Source organism: Fukomys damarensis, unplaced genomic scaffold (genome assembly GCF_012274545.1).
Source record: "Fukomys damarensis isolate Sample0158 unplaced genomic scaffold, DMR_v1.0_HiC HiC_scaffold_14, whole genome shotgun sequence".
In the NCBI taxonomy this organism is placed as follows: domain Eukaryota; kingdom Metazoa; phylum Chordata; class Mammalia; order Rodentia; family Bathyergidae; genus Fukomys; species Fukomys damarensis.
The window spans coordinates 72,905,490-72,928,567 of NW_022900926.1; the positions used below are offsets into that span (position 1 = coordinate 72,905,490).

Sequence of the window (23,078 nt, forward strand, 5' to 3'; positions counted from 1 at the left end):
AAGAGCTTGGTAGTGGGTGGGTCAGAGTCTTATAAGGAGGAGTAAGAACCTACGGTCACAAATGAGCCCTAAGTCTTTTGATCTCTCTTTCCTGGACACATTCCTAATCCACCCTTAAACTAGAGTCATAGTCTTGGGTTTGCAAGGCACTTTGACAATGATCTAATCTTTCAAGCAGCACTGACTATCCCTAAGGTCCCCATTTGTCTTTCAGTGCCAGTTTGGAGGATGTAGTTACATGTGTGAGAAGCAATAAAGGACATCTTTAGTTAGGTGTAAAATTCACCATACATGCCTGGATGTAGCCTGTTTTACATGGGTCCTTGGAATAGAAAGATTTTCGGAATACAATCCCATAATTTGCATATGTCATAATTTGACTTAAAATGTAAAATATGTATTATTCTGAAATTTTGGATATGAAAGAAAAAGAGAATTCTTAAAACTGTCAGTATATTATATTATGCTGTTAATTGAGATGGTTTAAAAACATGTCCAGCCCCTGTAATAGGAAGGACATGCTCAAGGATTCCCAGAGGGTCTCAGGGAGGAATACATATACCAAGAATGGTCCACTTTCCCTGTGTTCTGTCTCAAGGTTACAGTTATTTTGTGAATCAGATCTAGTAGTACATAGAAGTCATTCTTTCTGAAGTCACTTGTACTCTAGGAACATGTTTGACAAAGCTAATATTTAAAATCTACTTGAGTATTTAGGGAAAATATGTCATTTACTTTGTGAGACAATGAGGAATTATTTTTTTAAAGTTAAAGTAATTAACTCTTTAACAGAATTTGAGCTCAGGGTGCAGCTCAGTGGTAGAGCACTTGCCTAGATTGCATAAGGCCCTGGGTTTGATAACTCAGCACTGCAATTAAAAAAAAAAAAATAACTTAAAAAAAATCTAACAATAAGGGACTTTTTTTGTTTTCTTGGTTGGTTGGTTCATTGTTGGTTTTTTTTTTGTTGTTGTTGTCGTTTTTTTCAGGGTTAGGGATTGAACCTGGAGCCTTGTACCTGGTAGGCAAGCATTCTACCACTGATCTACAGCCTTAGTCCCTAAAACAGAATTTGTTTTAAAATTTACAGTAAATTATCTCATTTTGCTTTTTCAGAGCACTACACAATGGTTAAACATAGTTCTCAAAGCCTATGTGATGTGGGGCTGGGGATGTAGCTCAGTGGCACCACACCTGCCTTGCAAGTGCAAGGTTGTGAGTTCAATCCCCGTTACCAAAAACAAAAAGGCTATGTGATGTGGTTGGTAAAGAACTGAAAGAAAAAAATCAAAATCAACCAATTAACGTAACTACAAAGCATTTGAAAAATACTGGTTTGGTTTTTTTTATTGCTTATCTACCAGCTGGCTTTTTTCCCCCCAAATTCTTTGATTTTTAAGTACAGAGTACCCTCAGATTACAACTGGCCTGACATATGAACAACTTGGGTTAATAAGGTTAATGGAAGATTCATCTGCCTCTAGTTATCTACAGCATGTACCCAGTAAACATCCAGATCTCAGCAGTATTGACTTACAATCACCTTGAATTATAACCAGCCCTTGGAAATCAATTGAATTTGTAAGGGTCCACTGTGTGTTTCCTACCATAGAGCACATGATTTGATAACTCCATAGTACCTTCTACCTAGATTAGATAAGTTGACTCAAAATTAATTGTTAATACTTTGCCAGTTAGAATATTCAGTAAGGTATATCTCATTAGATGTTTTATTACTTTGAGATTTTTTCCATAGGAAAAAGTTTGAAAATTGTTAGAATATACTATTTACTCTAAAATGGCCCAATGACGATACTGAATCAAGTGAATGAAAGATTTTGAGGGGAAAAACTATGAATGAGCTATAATATCATAGAAATTATAAGATCACATAATTTTGGGTCACTATTAACCATTTTATCTATCGTTAATCAAGAAATATAAGTTAAGATTTCTCTCTTGAGATTATTACATTGGTTTGGTAGTCAAGAACATTCCTTCCTTCCTTCCTTCCTTCCTTCCTTCCTTCCTTCCTTCCTTCCTTCCTTCCTTCCTTCTCGTACCAGGAATCAAATTCAGGAACTTGTGCTTGCCAGGAAGGTGCTGCACCACTGAGCTACATGCCTGGCCCTTTGAGAACATTCTTAAGTGTGTTCATATCTGTATGTCTATGTTTTGAAGAATATAAAAAAAGTGTAAGACAATTGTTTCAAAGAGTTCACAGTTTAGCAAAGCAAATAACATGAACCAAATAACAAATACAAGAGAGTGGAAAGAAGTCCAGCTGAATCAAGCAATATCAATTCCAATCCTTCCTCAGATATGATTTAGCTGAGTTGTCTTAGGCAGATCACCTAACCACTCTGTGACCAGCTGATTTCTTTCAGCTTTAATAGTCCACTCTAATGAACTGTGCACACTAGTTGATTATGTATTATGAGGACATCAGGAGTTAAAAGTAAGGATCCTAAGGGCTGGGAAGTCTCCAAAGAGACATGAGATTTAAAGAAATTAATCTTAACAGTGAAAGGGGAGTAGAATTTAGGTGAATACACCAAAGGTATTTTTAACCATGATCTGAAGCCAAGCATCTCGTTTTTTTGGAGGTGGGGGAGATACTTTCTTAATGAGAGCAGAGCTCAAGGTAGAAAGAAAAGGAAAATAACAATTTAAATTTCAAGAAGATCCACTATAGAATCTAGGAATAAAAATAACATTTCTTACTATGATTCACAGTCATTTTAGGTTTTCAGTTGAATATGGAACCTAAAGTAGTTTTAGTAAGATTTGTGGGGCAGTATGCTTTAGAAAAGGCTGTAATTTTCACCAGCATATTCCAGTGGATCAGCAAACAGTGTTTCCTCTTGGGAATATTTTTTCCAGAAAGGAAACCTGATTAAATATACCAACATGGTAGACATTTAAGTTACTTTATGCAAGGTAAGAAACAGAATCCCGCCCTTTTTATATTGTATGTCTCTTCAGTAATCATTCAACAATTTTTTACTGAGTTCATAATGGAAGGCTGGCATAATTCTAGGTGCTGTAGAGGGTACCAAGATAAATAAGAATCAGCCTCTGCTGTTGACACAGTGTTAATTTAGAAGAGCTCAGGAGAGCAGAAGAAAAAAATTTAGAAGAGAATGTGTGATCGGTACACAAATCACTAGAACATGAGGCAGATTATAATTAGTACTTCAGTATAAGTATGACCAGAATATTGTGAATTATCAAAGAACTGAGTCTTGAAGGCTGGAAGGTTGGAGAGTCTGTTGTGTAGGAGCAGGTGGAGTGTGAGGTAACTGTTAAGACCTTTCTAAACAAAGGGTGTTAAGAGGGAACTTGTATGATTTCTTCCTCTGAGTGTTTATGTTTTATGAAAAACACAGAAATGGAAATCACAGGTTATATTCAGAGAACTACAGACTCAGGCAAGCTATACATTTATAATAACAGGATACCTTCTTTTATTTGATCAGCCCAGTTGTCACATTTGTAAACTGGACAAAATATGAAAAATAATTCAGAAGATACTGATGACCAAATGCATGGAAAAAGTAGAGCACATTGAACATCTGGAAGAAAAAGTTGGTACTGGTGAATTTCTCATTGTTACTTTTTTTTTTTGCCAAAGGGAAGATTACAGTTGGCTTTAAATGAACATCTAAAACTCAGTAGAAACTGGCAGCATTCCTAGCTTGAGGAACCAGAAAGGAGCAAATGAATGATCATAACAGTTGGAAATCTGAAATAGCCTGAATTCTTCATATAAACAATGCCCAGATCTTGAGCTGGCCTGTGAAATATGTATGAACAAATAAGTTAACAATAATCCCAACAGAGATTCCACTGCTGATCACAGAGATGACAGAGTGTGGATCTTAAGACTAGCCCACTTAGTAATCTGCTAAACAATAACAAATATGTAAGAACTGTAGGTCTCTACGACATTTACATAATATCCAGAGTACAATCCAGACTTACTAGGCATATGTAGGCATACGAAAATAGGGGACCCATTTTTCAAGAGAAAGGATAATCAACAGAGCCTGACAATGAGATGACACAAATGTTGGAATTAGAGACAAAAGTTTCAAAGTAGCCTTAGTAACTATGCTCAAAGATATAAAGGAAACTATAGTGGTAATGAATGAGCAAATAGCAAATATTAGCAAAGAAATAATTTTTTTTTTTTTTTTGTACCAGAGATCAAACTCAGGACCTTGAGCTTGAGCATACAGGGCAGGCATGGTGCCACTGAGCTAAATCCCTGACCCTAGAAATTGAAAATTTAAAAAGAACCAAATGGAAATTCTAAAACTAAAAATTTTTAATTTTGGTCCTGAAAATTTAAAAGTTTGCTGTATGTGCTTAATACCAGATTTTGGAAGACTGGAGAGTTAGTGAATTTGAACCTGTGTCAGTAGAAATTATACATTTTGGAACATTGGGAGAAAAAGATTGAAAAAAATGAACAAAGCCTCATGATGTAAGAAACTGTATTAAAAGATTTAACACATGTTTTTGAAGTCCTAGGAAGAAAACATCTGCCAGAAGAAAAGAATACAGAAAAATACTATTAAAGAAATGACTGAAAATTTTCCAAATTTAGTAATAGTTATAAATTGAGCTCATCAGACACCTAGCAGAGAAAAAGAAAATCACTCTTGGTTACATCATAGTCAAACTGCTGAAAACCAATGATAAAATATCAAAAGCCAGGGGAACAATAATATGACTGACAACTGGTTTTTCATCAGAAACAATGGAGGCTAGAAAACAGTACACCTTTAAAGTGCTAAAAGAAAAAAATAACCAAAATATGAGATAATACAGGTTGGATTAGAACCTTCCTAAGCTAATAATATAATAATAAAGCTAGTAATTTTTAACGGATCTTTACTGGATAATATGACAAAGGTATACAAGATTGGCACAGTTGCTACTATGTATGGAGCTTTTGTTTGCATTAGATAAAGCAGCCCATCCAGATGTCCATGAAACTAAGAGAAAATTGTGCTTATATATGGAAGAAATAGTGCCCCTTCCTCTGGGTTGGAGCTGCCCCATCATCAGGATGTATGGCTTGGCCAACAGAATAGACTGGATGTTACCTCCTAATTCCTTTTTTAATTAGGGGCATAAAACAGATATGTATGATAGAACAAGGTGAATATGAGAGAAATCTCGAGGACTGAATGTGATAGGTATCAGGGCTGAGGACAAGCCTTCTAAGCCTTGGGCATTTTCACTTTGGATGGCTAGAAGAATGACAGATGAGAAATACCAGAATTAGGAGAGGGGACTTACAAACAGTTGGAAACCTAGGACTGAAGATAAAGATCTAGAAGTCATTTATAGAAATATGTTCCTTTGGAGCCTAAAGTTTATGAAATCATCTGAACTTAACTAAGAAAAAGGAAGAGATGATATTGAGGGGGTTGAAAAATGAGCTATCAAGGGATCAGTAGAAGGAAACGACCAATGTGATTAGTATGGTTGAATCAAAGGCACAGTAGAAACAATGTGTTTCCCACTGTTTTTAAAAATAGAAGCAATTTACTAGTTTGATAACACCTTGGGATTTGGATGCTACTTTATGGAAGGACTTAATATAATAAGCCACTGCTCTTCAGGTAATTAATTAAATTTTATTCTACTTTTCATCCTTAACATATGTGAAAAACTTCTAAATTGTAAATTACTATACACATTTACATGGAAATATGAAAATCACTTTGTATACCTTTTGATATTATCAATTTCTTTCCTGAAGTTTTATATCATCTCCCTATCATGTCCTAATATAAATTCAGATTGCTAAATTTTTGCATCTTCCAGGCTGCTATGGCTTTTGTCTTTGTTTTTGGTGGCACTGGGGATCGAACCCAGGGTCTTGAACATATTGGGCAAACACTCTACCACCAAGTGACATCCAGCCCCTGCATACAATTTTTTCTTCTTATTTTATTTGCCCCTTCCCTGCTGTGGTAGTTTTGCTATATTGTCCAGGCTGGTCACAAACTCCTGAGGTCACAGGATCTTCTCACCTCACCCTCCCAAGGGGTGTAAGCCCCCCTTTGCTGACACACTACATTTTTAAATCTCCTTTGTTGCTTTACTAAAGCCAATATTGTTTTTCTCAGGCTGTTTTTTCCCTTTGTGCTAAATGTCTTTAAATCCCATGTTTATGAAATAGATTTCTAACTTCCTACACTGAGCTATTTTCTTCTCTTGAAAATCCACCTTCTCTAAGACTACCATTCTGTATAATTAGTACTATGCAATTGATGGATATTCAGTACATACTTGTTAACTAACAAAATTAAAATTATTACTATTTATTATCTGAAGTTCTTACTGACACTTATTTTCCTGGTTCTCTTTTGCTTGCTGTTTAACTAAAAGCAAACTAAGTAACTAAATACATTTAAAAGAAATAGAAGAATAATTTTAGCATGTATTAACACACCTTATCTAATTCCAAAAAGTATTTTCTGCATGCATGCACACATACAGGTATTCACACACATATGCACAAATAGAATTAAACAAACAGATTCTGTAAAATGTGAAGGCAAAGAGAAAATAGAGAATAAGTTGTTGTTTTTTTTGTTTTGCTTTTTTGTTGTTGCTGTTACCAGGGATTAAACTCAGGCCCTTGCGCTTGTGAGGCAGGCAGCAGAACCACTGAGCCAAATCCCCAGCCCAAGAAAATAGAGAATAAGTTGAAAGATAGAAAAACTTAGTATACATCAGTCCCTGTCATAAAATACATGATTCTTAAAATTAAACAATTAAATCTCAGCCTCCTGCCAGCCAAAGAGGAAAAAAGATATTCAGTGAGTTAGAAAATAGAAGCAAATCAGAGGAAGTAAAGATTTACTGGCACATGGACTTCATAAAGAGACTTCTGAAAGATGCCAGCAAACAATTTCCTTGGTGCCATTTCTGCTGCTAATACACACTTGGATTGTACAGATCCTTATAACTAAGTTCAGGAAAAGATGTCAGAGTTGAATAAAACTCACACTATAAAGTCAAAAATAGTGCTACAGAAGTGAGTTTTTTTCTGAATTATTTAGCTTAATCCAGAAAAAGTTTAAAGTGTTTAGAGATTGGGTAGATTGAGATCATTCAGGCCTTCTGTGGATGTTTTACATTTTAATAAAATTTGGGCAGCAGATAATTCAGGGTTGTGTTTTCAGCAAGAAAATGGAGTGAATAATTCTATTTTCTTTTCTTTTTGTACCAGGGATCAAACTCAGGACCTTGCACTTGCAAGGCAAGTGGCGGCACCACTGAGCTAAATCCTTGGTCCTGGAGTGAATGATTCTATCAGTCTATTTATACTTTGAAAGATTGGGCCTTATGTGTATCCAGAAACCCAGAAAAGTTCTGATTCACTTTTTTTTTCTTTTTATTGAATTTATTAGTGCAATCTAGGTATACAATACAGTTACATTCATCATTGGGATTCTCTACCTTTACATGACAGGTCTTGATTCTCATTTTTTCCCCTTGTCCCTGCCCTCCCTTCACCCCCTCCTCCCCTCCCCATTTACAAACACTTTATTTGCATTTTTTCAGTTTCTCATATTTTTCCCTCTCCCTTATTACCCTTCCCCCACCCTTCCCACTTTCCCTACACCTTTAGCCCTTTACTTCCTATTTCACATTATTACTTATCTCATTAGGATCCTGTGTACTATTATAGTTTTTCACACCAAATTAACTATTCGGTATTTCAGTTAAAGAAATTTCTGTATGAACATTAAAAATAGGGAATCCTAAAATAAAACTAAAAAGGAAAGTAAAAGAGAAAAGGCAATGATGTAATATTAAAATAATCCTTAATTCTGGAGATGAAAATGGTCCCTGAACATATTTAAATTGCTTCTTGGTCTTATAGTCTTATCTTATTCTTTTTTTCATTATTTAGAGAATACTTTATTAGTTTCTGTAATCAAACCGACGACATATTTAGTACGATGTGTTACCCCTGTACACATGGAAAAAATGTAAAATATCTTGTACCTGCTTTATGATACATAGTAGGGACCGTGCTTTATCAGAGCTACATTTAATGATATTACTCTAGAATGTTCTCGTTCCAGATGATGATTAAGATGCTAATAAAAAAAATGGTGCCAGGTACCACAACAGCAACAGAACTTTGCTGTTTTCTGGATATTATTCTTTTCTTTGTTTTGTTTTGTTTTGTTTTGTATTTTTTAATGGAATGTGCTGAATGTCTATAATTTTGTTCAAATGACTGCAGAACCTGGAAAAGCTGTTGCTGCTATTGATGCATAACATATTGCTATTATTAGTCTTTTTTTTATAAATATAAATATATATACATATATATATAAATTGAATTTTGGGAAACTTTAACGGTGCTGCCAACTTTAAAAAGCCATCCCAATTTACTGTGTTGAGTTGGCATTGTACAGAAATGGACAGCCATATTGGTCTAGAAATGTTAATTTATTTATTTTATTTTTTTAATTTTTTTTCCATGTGTACAGGGTAACACATCGTACTGATTCACTTTTTAATGTCTTTAATGGTATAAATTAGCATTTTGTACCAAGTAGTTCCATGATTTGGGAAGCAGAAGAATGGGAAGAAGACAGAGAAGGGCTTTTCAAATATTTAAGTTTAAGAGGATCCGTTTTTCTCCACTGGACTTTTCGCAAGAAAGCAAAACAAACAAAAATAACAGTAGCAAAAAATAAAACACAAGTAATAAAACCTGTGCATTTATAAGACTTTAACATATTCAAAAGTTATAATTCTCAAATTTAAAATAAATTCCTAGCTATTAAAAACCCAGTTCTCTCTTTTCTTTTCAATACCCTAAATGCCACTTATCACGCCACATAACCCTCCCTCATCTCCAGAGGAAATAGCATTCATTCACCTTACATTTCACATGCACATGTAAGACTGGTACCAGATTTTGCACTATGATCTTGCACTATGAAGATCATTATTTTATTTCTTTTGGAAAGATTCAAAGCCAAATTTATAGAACTGTCCTTCCTCCCACAGAGTTGTAGCAAATACTGCCCTCTAGTGAATGGATGCTTGGTTGGATTATGTTAATAATCAAGTGCTAGCCTTCAGGTACAGATATTAATCATTTTGATAAAATACTGCTGTTACTAATAACTTCATTATTATATACATCCTTGTTAAAGTTTTACTTTATAAGTTGAATGCAGAAAAATGTGAAAATATGATTCAAGCTTGCTGTATATCTTTATTATCCTCTGTAGACCATAAATAGATATATTAATAATACTGTTTACTTTGAACTAAGAAAATGCCTTTTTCAGTGAAAAAATAAAAGATGTATTTATAGCATTATTTTAATAAATTAGTTTGTGAAATAATTCTAGCACCAGTTAAGCTGGTTTTCTTCCCCTTGCAAATATTTTTTTCCCCAGAATCTGTTGGATTCCTAATATCCAGAGTTGCAATTTTTAAAAAATCTAGCTGTTTGTTCTTTATTGTTATTTGAAGGGTTAATTCCATATGTGCAACAGTAGAGGATTGTATTAAACTAAATTCCTTCCAACCAGAAACTCCTTAAAGAAATAAACTAACCAGTGAGTCTAGGGCTACAGCTCAGTGGTAGAATGCTTGTCAATCACTGAGTTCAATCCCCAACACTGCAACAAAACCCCAAACAACAACAACCTAACAAAAACCCCACTAACCAAAGAAATACACACAATTGTACATGGCATTTAAAAAATGTTATTCAGTTATTATGAGAACTCACAGGAAAATTGAGGCAGGCCTAATAACCTTGTGGTGGAGGTAGGTTCCAGGACATGGTCAGCCAGTACCTGTGAATGTCTGTTTCCCCCAGCATTACAAACCTGAGAAGCAAGCCTGTTTTTGTAGTCTCTAGGCTGCCTTCTCACCGTGCCTCACACCATAGTTAAACTGAAAATTTAAGCTGCATGAAGTACCAGGGTTGGCCTTTCTAACTGTAGAAGTGTTTAAGGGTCTTTCTGAGTGGTGGGCTCTGAGTTACACCTACTCATTCACTATTGTAATTCTGTTGGTATGGTTGAACCTAATATCCCTTTTCCACAAAGGATAATTCGCATCTCCCTCTAAATCTGGAATGTCTATAAAATAACTAGACACTCCATTCCAGTGAGATGCCAGCCAAGTGTTTAACAAACTATAACCTGGAGGTGCTTTTGCAGTTTTTATGTATTGCCTTGAAGTTGTGTTGATACTTATATTCACTGATGCTTATTAATAAGGATACTAGTGATGATGTTCTCCTTCTTCATATTCTTCTAGCATCGCATTTTTAACCTAGCTCCACATCTTAAAATTTTGTTTCTCTATATTATAGGTTATATGAGTCAAAAGGTTTTATGCCAGTTAGCAGGATTTTCCACTCCTTCCACTCACAAAAGTGGCAGTATTCCTAGGAATGAGTCGGGCACAGTTCTTGTCACATGGTAGGCACTCAGTAGATCTGACTTGGTGTGGTATTGTTTATATTTTGAGAAAGTTGTCAGTTCCAGGATCTCCCGAATTTGATTACCTCCATAATGTAGGGATCTCTTTGTTACATACACAGTGCTGTTCAGGTGAGGAGAAGGGAGGGGGACGCCCTCATATAGTTTGTCACCTTGATGTTTACAAGTTCTTTTTAAAATAAAAATATGACACCCCTCTAAAGAGTTATCAAATTAATTATTACAGGGGGATAGAGTGTTTATGGAAGATTTGGTAGATTTAGGTAGAAGTACTTTCCTGAGATGACATAAACCAAGGAGAACAATTTTTCCTCAGCACTCCTAAGAATACCTTCTGAAGTAGAATTCTTACAAGTTGATCATATTTTCTAGAAAAGTGAGGTATTTCCCAGCTGAGCGCTATGGACTTAATAATATAAATGAGATTTTTCATATTAAGGTGCTATCTGACTCTTGGGAAATTATTCTGCAATACACTTTGGTGTTCTGTTTTTCTAATTATTGCATTAATCTGGAATTTGATATATGTAAGTTGTTTTAACATCAACTCATATGGTATTTTCAGTTTGTTTTGAGAAGGACATATTCCTCCTAATGCAAGTCAAGCATTTTCCCCCTAAGGTTCTTTTTAAAATACGAGGCATTGTCACTACTGTGTAAACAAAGCAAGATGCCACGCACAATTGTTTAAAGAGGAGCTGTCAAGATATCACTACAAGGATTTATAAAGAAGAGTCTGTATAGATGAGAAATAACCCTTAGGATAGGATAATCTAGGCAGAGCTTGAAACAATAATTGTCCTACTTGAGCTGAAATAATGGTGGCAGAACAAGCATTAGTGAGGCAGAGGAAAAAGAAGCTCAAACTGACAGCTTATTCATAGAAGCTAAAGTGGATCGACTGCTCACTGTAGGCAGCAGACAGTCTGGTGGCGGTGATTCCTGCGTTTCACCTCAGTGTGACATTGAGGAAATCTCCACTCTTGGCACCAGGGCCAAACCCAGAACAGACACCTGTGCCGTTTCCGATATAGGAGAAAAGACAGCAAGCAAGCTCTTTATTCCTAAAAGTTTGTTAGAGAAACTGTGCTACATATAATCCAGCTGTATATTCTCAGTAATTAACGAAAACAAATGCTCTTTGCAAACTCATTATAGATTTAAAGTTCTTTAAGTTTTCATCAGGTTTCCACAGAAACAGAGTTTGAGACAATAGTCGAGAATGCACAAACCATCAAATAAGTGGATTTTAATTGTTCTGTCTAGAAAAGTATTCAGGTAACCAGCCATATCAAAGACTATTAAACTTTTTAATTGCTCAGGTAGAAAGATGGAGAATGTCATCATTATCTATCATAAGAAGAATCTGCATTAGATAATGCTACTTGAATTTTGAGCTAGAATAACATACTCAAGGATGCTACTAACTGAAGTGCCATTTAGTACTCACAAGTAATCATATGCTTTCATTATTCATAGGGCACAATACATGAATTCGCAATACTAATTATAGTTTCAAAAATGGTCTTATCCTATGGTTTCCTTACATAGGAAGCTCAATGAACATAAAATAAAGGTCTAAATATTTGGAACTGCCATAGATATGCACATGCAATTTAGTTGTATGTTAACGTGGTTAAAAGAGTGGAGAGACGTTTTGCAAAGTTGTTCTAGGATTCAGCACAATGCCTCATATTTATTAGGCACTCAGCAGATGGAGTTGATTTAGAAGAAGTCTTGATGATAGTGTATTCATTCACTAATTATACATAATGCAAGACTACTCACTGGTTTTGCTAGGGCACAGAGGTGAGTAAGATAGTACTGGCCCTTCTGGAACTCCTAGTTTTGTACAGTGAAGTAAACAAGAGTAGCAGTGGGAAATTTAAATGAATTTGTAGTTCCTCAAGTTACTTAGTACAGCCACACACTGCTTACTGAAGGAATAGGTTCTGAGAAGTGTTTGGTTAGGTGATCTTGTTATTGTGCGCACACCGCAGAGTAGACTTACACAAGCCTAGATGTAGTCAACCACAGGCCTAGATGTAGTCAACCACAGACCTAGACTGTGTGGTAGAGGCTCTTGTTTTTAGGCTACCAACCTGCACAACATATTGCCACACTGGTTGAAACACAGTACTATTTGTATGTCCAAATGTCAGAAAAAGTACAGCAAAAATACTAAAAAGAATTTTTCAGCCCCAATGTAATCTCATCAGATCATCATTTATATATGTGGTCCATTGTTAATCAAAATATTGTTATGTGGCCTGTGACTATAAATATATTTGTGTTGAATACTTTACATATTCACTTTGCATAATTATTAAAGAAGATGCAAGAGACTAAGTAGCTGAAAAATAAAGACACATTAAAAATACTTTATTTGGAATTAGTAAAGATCTCCAATATTGTGTCTCCTCATCATTCTGTTTTTTACTTTTTTCATAACATAATTTTCTCTTTCCTTTGGAAAATATAGAATTTAAAAAATGAAGATCCCTTTCCTACATATATATTTTGAACAAAACAGATATCTTAATTATAATTTTGTATTGTGCTTTTTTTCTTTTCTTTTCTTTTGTGGTACTGGGGATCAAACTCAGGACCTCGCACTTGTGTGTGGCAGGCACGGTACCACCAAGCTAAATTCTGGGCCCTACTTAGCTTTTTATCGTAAGCATGTTTCCTCATAAAATATTATTGTGGACACCACTATTTGTGGGCAACATATTATTCTATCTATGCAGATTTTTCTATTATATCAACATGCCTTAATTTACTGACTCCTTTTTCTGTTGTTAGATATGAAGTCACCTTTTTGGTTACATAGTTATGAAGAGCTGTAAGTACACACAACTTTTGGTGGAATTTTTGATCACTCCTTTCTAATTTCTATAAATAGAATGACTCAGTCATACATTTTTATTTAGTTATTTTTTCATACAACTTTTTAAAGGACTTTTAATACAATCCAACAAATTATTTTCTGGAAAAAGTGAACAGATTTACTCTTCCAGTAGTGATGAAAGCCTTGTTACATGTTTGCTGGAGTTGAGCTGCATAATTTTTCTTTGGGAAATTGCTGCAGAAAAAGATGATAATATCTTCTTATTTTGTCTTTATTTGGTTACTGCCGAACTTGACTATATTTTTCCTTTATTCATAAGCCCTTTACATTTTTGTTCTGTGATTTGTCTATTCAAGTCCAATAGCAGTGTTTTCCATTTGATTGCTCATACGATTTTAATTTTATTGCAGTCCCTCTTGGTCTCACCCAATTCCTTGTTCACGTCAACTTGTTCTGTCTCTATGGCTCTCCACTTTTATTCAATCAGGCCTACATCTTCCTTCATTCTATAAGAATGCCATAATTTTCCAACTTTTTTCCTTCTATTTCTTGTATGTAGTAAATTGTAAGTTTTGTTTCTGGAAATAAATTTTATACTATACCATAAAATTTCAAAATTGATTATAACAATAAATTAACATAAAGTAAATCACAATGTATACTTATCAGTTATGTGAAAGTAATCTCTAACTATAAAAGTGAGACCATATTTTTCTCCAAGTGCTGGAATTGCTAATGATTGAAAATAAAGGCTTTCCTTAAGCTAAATTTCTCTAGCAAGTATAGTGTATCAGTTAGCCTTTGCATCATACCAAAATTCAGTGCCTTGAAACAAGCATTTGTCATTGCTCCCTAGTCCTTAGGTCAGGTGGGAAATTCCTCTGGCCTCTACGGGCGTCAGCTTTGCTGATTTGGCTTGGGCGGGCATCTGTGGGACAATGCGGTGTGCTGGCCTAGGGTGCCCCTCAGCTGACACAGCCAGCTCTCCTTATGTTCTCTCCTCCTTCGTTGGCTAGGCTCGATGTTGTAAAAGAGTGAGCAGAAGTGAGCAGAGCCTTTGAGACTTGGAACTGGAAACTGTCACTTGTGCCTCATCCTGCTGGCCGTGGTAAAATTACAGGGCCAGCCCAGATTAGAGTGGGCCGAGAGACATGTCTTCTTTTTTACTTTTTTAGTATATGTTTGCAGTACATAATGTTTACATTCATCTTGGGGAGTGCACGTGTAATTAACACATCTTAATTCTTTTTTTTCATCCCCTGCCCCTCCCCTCCTTCTCTCTTCCCTCCATCTCTAGTTTCTCCTTCCCATTTGCAAACGATCTACCTCTCTGTTTCCTATTGTCTTTTATGTATTGAAAGTGTTTATTCTTTGAATTTCTCATATAATAGAAGCTATATGATATTTAAGCTTTTGTGTCTGATTTATTTCACTTAACATTGTGGTTGTTTGTTTTTTTGTTTTATTTTGTTTTGTTTTTTTGTACCAGGGATCGAACTTGGGTCCTTGAGTTTTTGAGGCAGGCAGCAGCACCACTGGGTTAAACCCCCAGCCCTAACATTGTGGTTTTAAGATGCATCCATTTTGCCACAAATGCTTCATATTTATCCTTCTTGACTACATGTCTTAATGGAGTCACAGTTGAATGGCTTTGGACAAGTGGGCAAGAATAATTGGAGCTATTACTATAATCAGGCTACCTGACTAGCTTTCTTCATTCTCCAAAATCATTTCAGATGTTTTAAAATTAGCATAATTTTCTAGAGAATACTTTAGTTAATACATCTGAATGCCCCCAAACAGCTTTAAATACTCAATGCTAGGAAAGAGAGGGGGTGAATGGCAACAGTAGTTATCAACTTATTAGTCTCATTGACAGAATGTCACACATCAAGAATGGTATCATTTGTGTGACACACAAGGCTGTGTAAGGTGACTTGGCAGATGTATGGTGCAGTGAAAACATTGTATTTCTCTGATTACATAATGAAAAGAAAATATATATATTGAACTTAAAACTTCAAATAAAAGTATCAACTTTGTAGTGAGAAACTTGCCTCTACAAACACAACTTTTAAAAACTTAGCTTTGGTGCTTAAAATGGCTAAATGCAGATCTCGGTTATGACTTTTTAAATCATCTGAAAAAAATTTGAAGAGAAATTTTTGTTAGAATAAGTATTTTCATTCACATGCGAAAACAATAGGAAATCTTATACTTCCAGTAATGGTATACTCTTTCTCTGTACAGTAATTTGGATCATCTACCTGGTAAAGATAATAAATGAAGTTGGATGAAGTATTAGAATGGGCTGTGTAAATAAATAACCTTCATATCTCAGAGGCATAATGAATAAACACGTATTTCTTACGTTACCTTGTAGTACAGCTGGCAGGAAGAATCTGCTCCCTACAATCCTTTGAGGACCCAAGCTTTGTCTTCTTTAAGTCCTCCAGCCTCCTTTATGTCCACAAAGTTCTCTCTATTCAGTTAGTGATGAATAAAAGAAGTGAAGAGTCTGTGTGGGATGTTTTTATGAGCCAAGCTAGAAGCAGTCGTATCACTTTCTCTCCCATTCTACTGGTCTGATTTTGATCACATGGCCACACCTAAATCCAGGAGAGCAGGGGAAGATACCTATTTGTCTCCTCTAGAAGAGGAAGACATGAATATTGGTGACCACAGGAGGTGGGCTGAGCTTACTTTTGGAAGTCTTACTGGGTTATTAGAATAGAAGCCAGAGAGCTGGGGTACCAAGGCTGGGGGCCTAGTTAACTGCCTTCTACCCCTTTGGATGGAGCCCTGAACAACTGCATCTTAGGAATAAGCATGTATATAATAAGCAATCTAGTCTTCTTATAGACTCCAGACAGACTTCACATAAGCTGATTTATCCAGAAAATTTCAACCCTTGAACTTGGATTTTTCCCTAAAGGAATGTTTTTCTTGAAAGCTAAAATCCAGCAAATATAAAAATAACCAAACACATGAGGAGACAGGACACTGTGAATGAGCCCAAAAGAATTAGAGAAAATCCTCAAATTCATATGTAACTAGAAGAGACCCAAAATAGCTAAAGCAATCTGGGCTAGAATTTCAAGTTATATTGCAAAGCTATATTGATAAAAATAGCATGGTACACTGGCACAAAAACACACACAAGGATCAATGAAACAAAATAGAGGATGCAGAAACAACCCCAGGCATACTCAGCTATCTGATCTTTGATAAGGGGCCAAAAACATGCACTGGAGAAAAGGTAGCCTCTCCAATGGTTCTGCGAAAACTGACTGCCAGTTGCAGAACATTGACTCTAGACCCGTCTCTTATCATGACTAAGCTAAAATCTAAATGGATCAAAGGTCTAAATATTAAGACAGAAACAATATTCTGGAAGATAGAATAGGTAAAACTCTTGAGACACAGGCACAGGCAAGGACTTTCTGAACAGAACACCAGTCACACAAGAAATACCACCAAGAATCAACAAATGGGTTGATATCAAATTGGATAGCTTCTGCGCACCAAAGGAGACAGCCAACAGAGTAAAGAGACAACCTACAGAGTGGGAAAAGAATTGCCAACTATTCCTCAGATACAAGACTAATAACTAGAATTTATAAAGAACTCACCTAAAATAAAAGCACCAGTAAAAAAATAGGCAACTGAAGTGAGTAGACATTTCTCAAAATAAGAAGTACAAATGGCCAAAAAATACATGAAAAAATGTTCAACGTCTCTGGCCATTCAAAAAATGCCAACTGAAACAACACTGACATTTCATCTCACTCCAGAAAGAACGGCCATTGTCAAGAAATTGAATAATAAGACGCTTGCAAGGCTGCAGGAAAAAAGAAACCCTTCTTTATTATTGATGGGAATGTAAACTAGTACAACTATGATGGAGAGTCCTCAAAACTAGAAATAGAGGGGCTGGGAATTTAATTCAGTGATTCCACTGCCTGCCTTGCAAGCGCAAGGACCCAAGTTCGATCCCTGGCACCAAAAAAGAAAAACTAGAAATAGAAATTCTATTCAACCAGCTATTTTTTTTCTAGGTTATCTTCCCCAAAAAGTTAAAGACATCATATTACAGTGACACATGCATACCCATGTTTGTAGCAGCACAATTTATAATAGCTAAATCATAGAAGTGGCTGATACACCCATCAGCAGATGAATGGATGAAGAAAATGTGGTATGTATGCATAGTGGAGTACTACTCTGCCATAAAAAAATAAATGAGTAATTTGTAGGAAAATGGATTCACCATGAGGCCATAATGTTAAGTGAAATCAATCGGATACATAAGCTTAAATATTGCAAAACTGAAAATATAAATAAAGAACAAAATAAAAGATAGATAATAGGACATAGAAATAGGGAGGTAGATCTTTTGCAAGTGGGAAGGGGGGACCATGAGATAGAAGGAGTAGGGAGAGAAGGGAAAGGAGATGAAAAAGGAATTAAGATTTATTATGTCCATGCACCAACTCCTCATGAGGAAAGTAATCATTATTTACTGCAAACACATAGTAATAATAAAAAAGACACCGTGAATGAGAAGAAATAAAAACAACAGACAATAAAATTAGATACTCTAGATATTGAATTGCAAGTCCATATTGTAAACAACTAAGATTATATAATCAAAGGGGTATAAAAGAAATGAAAATCCAGGCTCGAAATTTTAGAAAGAATCTAGAGAAGTGATGGCAAACCTTTTAGAGCTTTCGATGATACAAACAGCCTGCTGTGGCACATGTGCCATGGTTCGCCACCCACTGATCTAGAGAATAAGAAAAGACATTGCAATACTGTGAGAAAAGAACCAGTGGAAATTCTGCAACTATAAAGTACAATAAATAACCAAATCAAGAACTCAATAGATAATTTTTTGGTTTTTGTTGTTGTTTGTTTGTTTTGAGACAGGGTCTCACTGCATAGTTGAGACTGACCTGGAGTTCACTATGTAGCCCAGGCTGGTCTCAAACTCACAGCGATCCTCCTGCCTCAGCCTCCCGAGCACTGGGATTACAGGGTGCACCACCATGCCCAGCTCTCAATAGATAATTTTAAGAGCAGATTAAATACAGCTAAGGAGAAATAGAGTAGACTAGATACAGATCAGAGAAAATTATCCAAACCAAATCATGGGAGCGAGAGAGGAAAGAAGATATTGTACATGCAGAAGAAAGGATAAAAGAAATGGAGAATATGCATAAAGTTTAATATAGGTTCATTTCAACTGCCAGAAGGAGAGAATGGAGCCAGAGGCAAGATACAAGTGCAGCTGGATTAGGTATCACCTGACATGATGGAGAGAAGGAACACAAATGAACAGTGCACTACTCATTGGGCTCCTTTACAGATGAGGAAATTAAAGTTCAGAGATTTACTCAGAATCACATGACAAGAAATGATAGTGCCAGCAATTTCAAAGCCTCTACTGTATTTTCACCCATGACTATACAACTTAATGAAAAATACCATTTCTGATTAAAAAGAACACTCAGTGTGCATCCATTTAGTTATAAATGTCTCTGGCTTCTCATTCTTTATGGTTGAGTGGTACTCCGTTTTATTAAAAAACCATATCTTCTTTGAACCAGCTATCCCCCTGCAAAGTATTTTTCCAAAAGAATCTTAATAAAAGTGATATATGTACACCCGTGTTTATAGCGGCACAGTTTGTAATAGGTAAAACTCAGACAGAGCACAGTTGCCCATCAACTGGAGACTGGATAAAGAAGATGTAGTTGATTTCTTGATAATAGCCATTCTTTCTGGAGTGAGATGGAATCTCAGCATTGTTTTTTGTTTTGTTTTGGGTACCAGGGATCGAACTCAGACCCTTGTGCTTGCAAGGCAGGCAGCAGAACCACTGAGCTAAATCCCCAGGCCCTCAGCATTGTTTTAATTTGCATCTCTTGGATGACCAGTAATGTTGAACATTTTTCATATATTTGTTTGCCATTTATATTCATTCTCTATTTATTTCAGATGACCATTTGTTTTTTTTTGTTTGTTTGTTTTGTTTTGTTGTTTGCTTTTTTGAGACAGGGTCTCACTATGTAGTTGAGACTGACCTGGAACTCACTGTGTTGCCCAGGCTGGTCTTGAACTCACAGTGATCCTCCTGCCTCAGCCTCCTGAGTGCTGGGATTACAGGCATGCACCACCACATCCGGCTGGATGACCATTTTTTGATTGGGTCTTAAATTTGGGGGATCTGATCAAAAATTAAATTTTAAATTAATTCTATTGGAGCTAATTTCTTTTGAGAAAGGCCTCCTTTATGAATATATTTCAGTTTCCTTATGTTTTAAAGAAAAAATAATATTGTCATCTCTTTGTGGCCTTCCTTGGCAATCATTGATTTTTCCTTATTATAATAGTGGCTTTTTAATATGATAAAATAATACATAAAATTCACCATTTTAACCAGGTCAGTGGCATTTTAAGCACATTCACCTTGTTGTGCAATCATCACTATTAACCATCTCCAGGAATTTCTCATTATTACAGACTATACACATTAAATAATAACTCCACAGGACTGTTATTTTTAAAGGTGGTCAGTGACTCTATCAAGCTTTGGTTTCTTTATGTGAACGAGCACGTAACTGACTGAGTGATATGAGGGAGAAGAATATTTGCTGATATAATGGCACCCGCAGAACCTACTGACAAAGGTGTATAATTTGTGAAAGAGCTGAGTGGGCAAATTTCTGATTTTTCAGGTGCCCTAGGCACTTCAGTGGGCTTCTGATAATGATTTCCATGGGCTGCAGTTATACTGATAGAAATCACATCCGTGCATAAAAAGCAAGCTTAATTACACATAACTAAATACCTTAATATGAGGCTTTACATCATTCACATATATTTTGTTTTATCAAAGATGAGATACTGCTAACTGATCTCAAAAAAAAAATGTAGGTTCAGAGAACGGAGAGTCTTATTGTATGTATTACTTTTTAAAAAAAAAAACAAAGAAGATACCATTTTGCTTTTCCCTCTCCCTTTGGGAATTGTTCTCATTTCATGAGATTCCATGAACTCCTCTGGTCCCTGCTGTGACACTTCGTAGGTCAGGCTTATTGAAGGTCTTGGATCCAGTCGGTGGTGGAGCAAAATTCACTGAGTCCCACTGAGAATGACATTTCTTTACATTGTCACCTCATTTGTACTGCACCCAATCACTTGGGCTCAAAATAATAGAAGTAGCCAAAGGGACTAAGGTGGTCTCCATTTCTGTGCTAAATTCTGTATATGCATTATTTTATTTAATCTGTACAAGTCTGTGAGATGGGAATCAAATTCCCATTTTTTAGGTGGGAATGCAAGGGAACAGAAAGCTTATGTACCTTGCACAAAGTGCCCACTTAACCCATGACAGACCGGGAATTCAGAACCAGGCAGTATAGAGCCCTCACTCCTAACTTCTCTCTTAACATGAGCTCTGGTCCTTCAGGCTTGACTGCAAGGTATGCTTGGAAGAATGTCAGGCCTCGAACAAAAGTGTCCCCCAACTCCCTCAGTGCCCTCAGACATTCCCCCTTCCTCCATGGCTGAGGTGAGTGGCTTGTCTTGGTCAAGATCAGGCACAGGGTCTAGAGGTACAGGCTCTCCAGCCAGGGAAGGCAAATGTAAGGGAAAGGTATCTTTGCAGCCATCCCTTATTATCTTGTTAGGGAGAGGAGAGGGGAGAAAGAGACACCTGAAGCACATTTCCAAAGGGATCTGGTCATTCTCTGTGCCCTTCAGTCTGGTTTGGGCCCCTTTGCCTCAGTCCCAGAGGTGCTGTATTCTCCTTATAACTGCTACGACTTAAGGGAGCCCCTTCTCCAGAATTTAACTCTCGGGGTTTGCTCATACCTTTCCACACCTCTGCTAGAAACCCTGTCCTGAGTATATCTATTCCAGCAGGTTTCGACGATAATGGTAGGTCTACAGGAGTGGATGCTAAGGTGAGAATGACTCTCCTCCTTACAGCTCCTGAATCCTCTCCCTTATCATCATTTCTGAAAGAAGTTTTCAGGCAGAGACCCCCAAGGGAGGAAGACATTTCAGGACAGGGAGGAGTATTGATGGATTCTGCCAGAAATCGAAGTGGTTCAGCCACTGTGTCCTAGGGATCGGTCATGGTGGCCTAGGAGCTCTTAGAGGGGTCTCAGAGGCGGTCCTGGGCCCATCAGTCTCTAGTCTTCTCCCCACTCGATGAAGGCCAGAAACACTCTTGGCTTTTGCTCATGGTTTGCAGCTAACAGACTGCAGTCGCCCATGCACAACTTAAAATGAGCAGAGGTAACATTCCTGGGGATGTTCCTTACCCCCAGGGAATGTGTTTGCAGATAGCATTCATGATGTTCATGAGCTAAATTTATCTTACAGGAACAAGCACTTTCCACCTGTACGTGGCATTTTTTCCATATAATTCTGTGGACTTTGAGTCCTGTACACTTCTCCCATCAGGAGGTAGCATTCAGCTTTGGATTATTCTTTAGGTCTCGGTCCACTTCCGCTCATTCTAGCCCCCAGGTGTTCCTACAGAGAATAGCCATGTGTACGGCATTGCAATAGAGTAATTGTATCTCGAGCTAAAAACAATCACTGATGATCTTCACACTGAAATATAGTCTACTTCAAATTGTTTTTGTTTTTGTTTTTTGGTACTGGGGATCGAACTCGGGTCCTTGTGCTTGTGAGGCAGGCGCCAGAACCACTGAGCTAAATCCCCGGCCCCATCAAAATTGTGACATAGTCTTCTACATGGCATTATAAATGAGCCCTCTTCAACATAGTGGCAGGTAGCAGTCGAGTTGTAGGAATGATTTACTAGGACATGTTTAAGTTTAAAGAATGTCATGTAAATAAAAATACAGAAGATTCACTTTAGGATGGGGCTCTCTAGGGTACCAACTGAGGCCATGGTCAGATACACCCTTCCACTCCTGCCACACTTGTCTTCTTCTTGCCCCTTTCTGTATCACTGTGAAAGGCCACACAGTGCACATGCTGTTTTCTTTGCCTGCTCTGAAAATACTGCCTGTAGATCACACTATGAAAGGGTTTTTAAATTATACCAACCCAAAGGTGACCAGTACTGGTTTATTTTCATTTTCTTTTATTTATTTTGTTTTAATTATAGCCACTTGGAGCTAGTGACTATTTGGAACTGTCAAGGAATTTTGATACAATATTTTTACGGAACATTCCACAATTTACACTGGCAAAGAGGACTCAAGCTCGAAGATTTATAACTCTCATTGATAACTTTTATGATTTCAAGGTAAGGAGATAATGTATTTATTCAAAATTAACAGAGTTTGGTCTTTGAAGCCAGATGGCCTGGGCTACGGCCTGTCTCGACTACTTAGTTCACCTCTCTGTGCCTCAATCTCCTCATCTGCAAACTGGGCAAAGATGGTATTTACTTCAGAGGGCTGTTGTACTCTACCAAGGCTAATCCGTGTCAAGTGCTAACCATTTATCCCAATATTTGGCAACTTTTAGCAGGAGCAGCAGTTAGTAGTGTAGTCAGACTCCTCCCACAAGTCCCTCTGCTGTGTTGTTCATCATTCTATTAGACGATCGCGGGCACCATCTGTAACAATGCACAACACAACACCTGGCCCAGACACAATGCTCAGTAAATATACGTTGCCTGAATAAAAGGCTAGACTGATAGAATGAATGGACAAATGAAC

General features: G+C 36.6%; 1 protein-coding gene across 6 annotated transcripts in view; it reads left to right on the forward strand.

Annotated features, from left to right (window-relative positions):
- The window catches only part of Afg1l (AFG1 like ATPase), a 228,255-nt gene that overhangs the window by 197,137 nt on the left and 8,040 nt on the right, over positions 1 to 23,078 (forward strand). For all 6 annotated transcript variants that reach the window (XR_004517163.1, XM_010635303.3, XM_033763435.1 and 3 more), the window contains one exon: positions 22,520 to 22,660. Coding sequence is in view for 5 of the 6 variants with exons in the window: in XM_010635303.3 (XP_010633605.1) it covers positions 22,520 to 22,660 (141 nt within the window). In the remaining variant the exon portion in view is untranslated. The remainder of the gene's footprint in view (positions 1 to 22,519; positions 22,661 to 23,078) is intronic.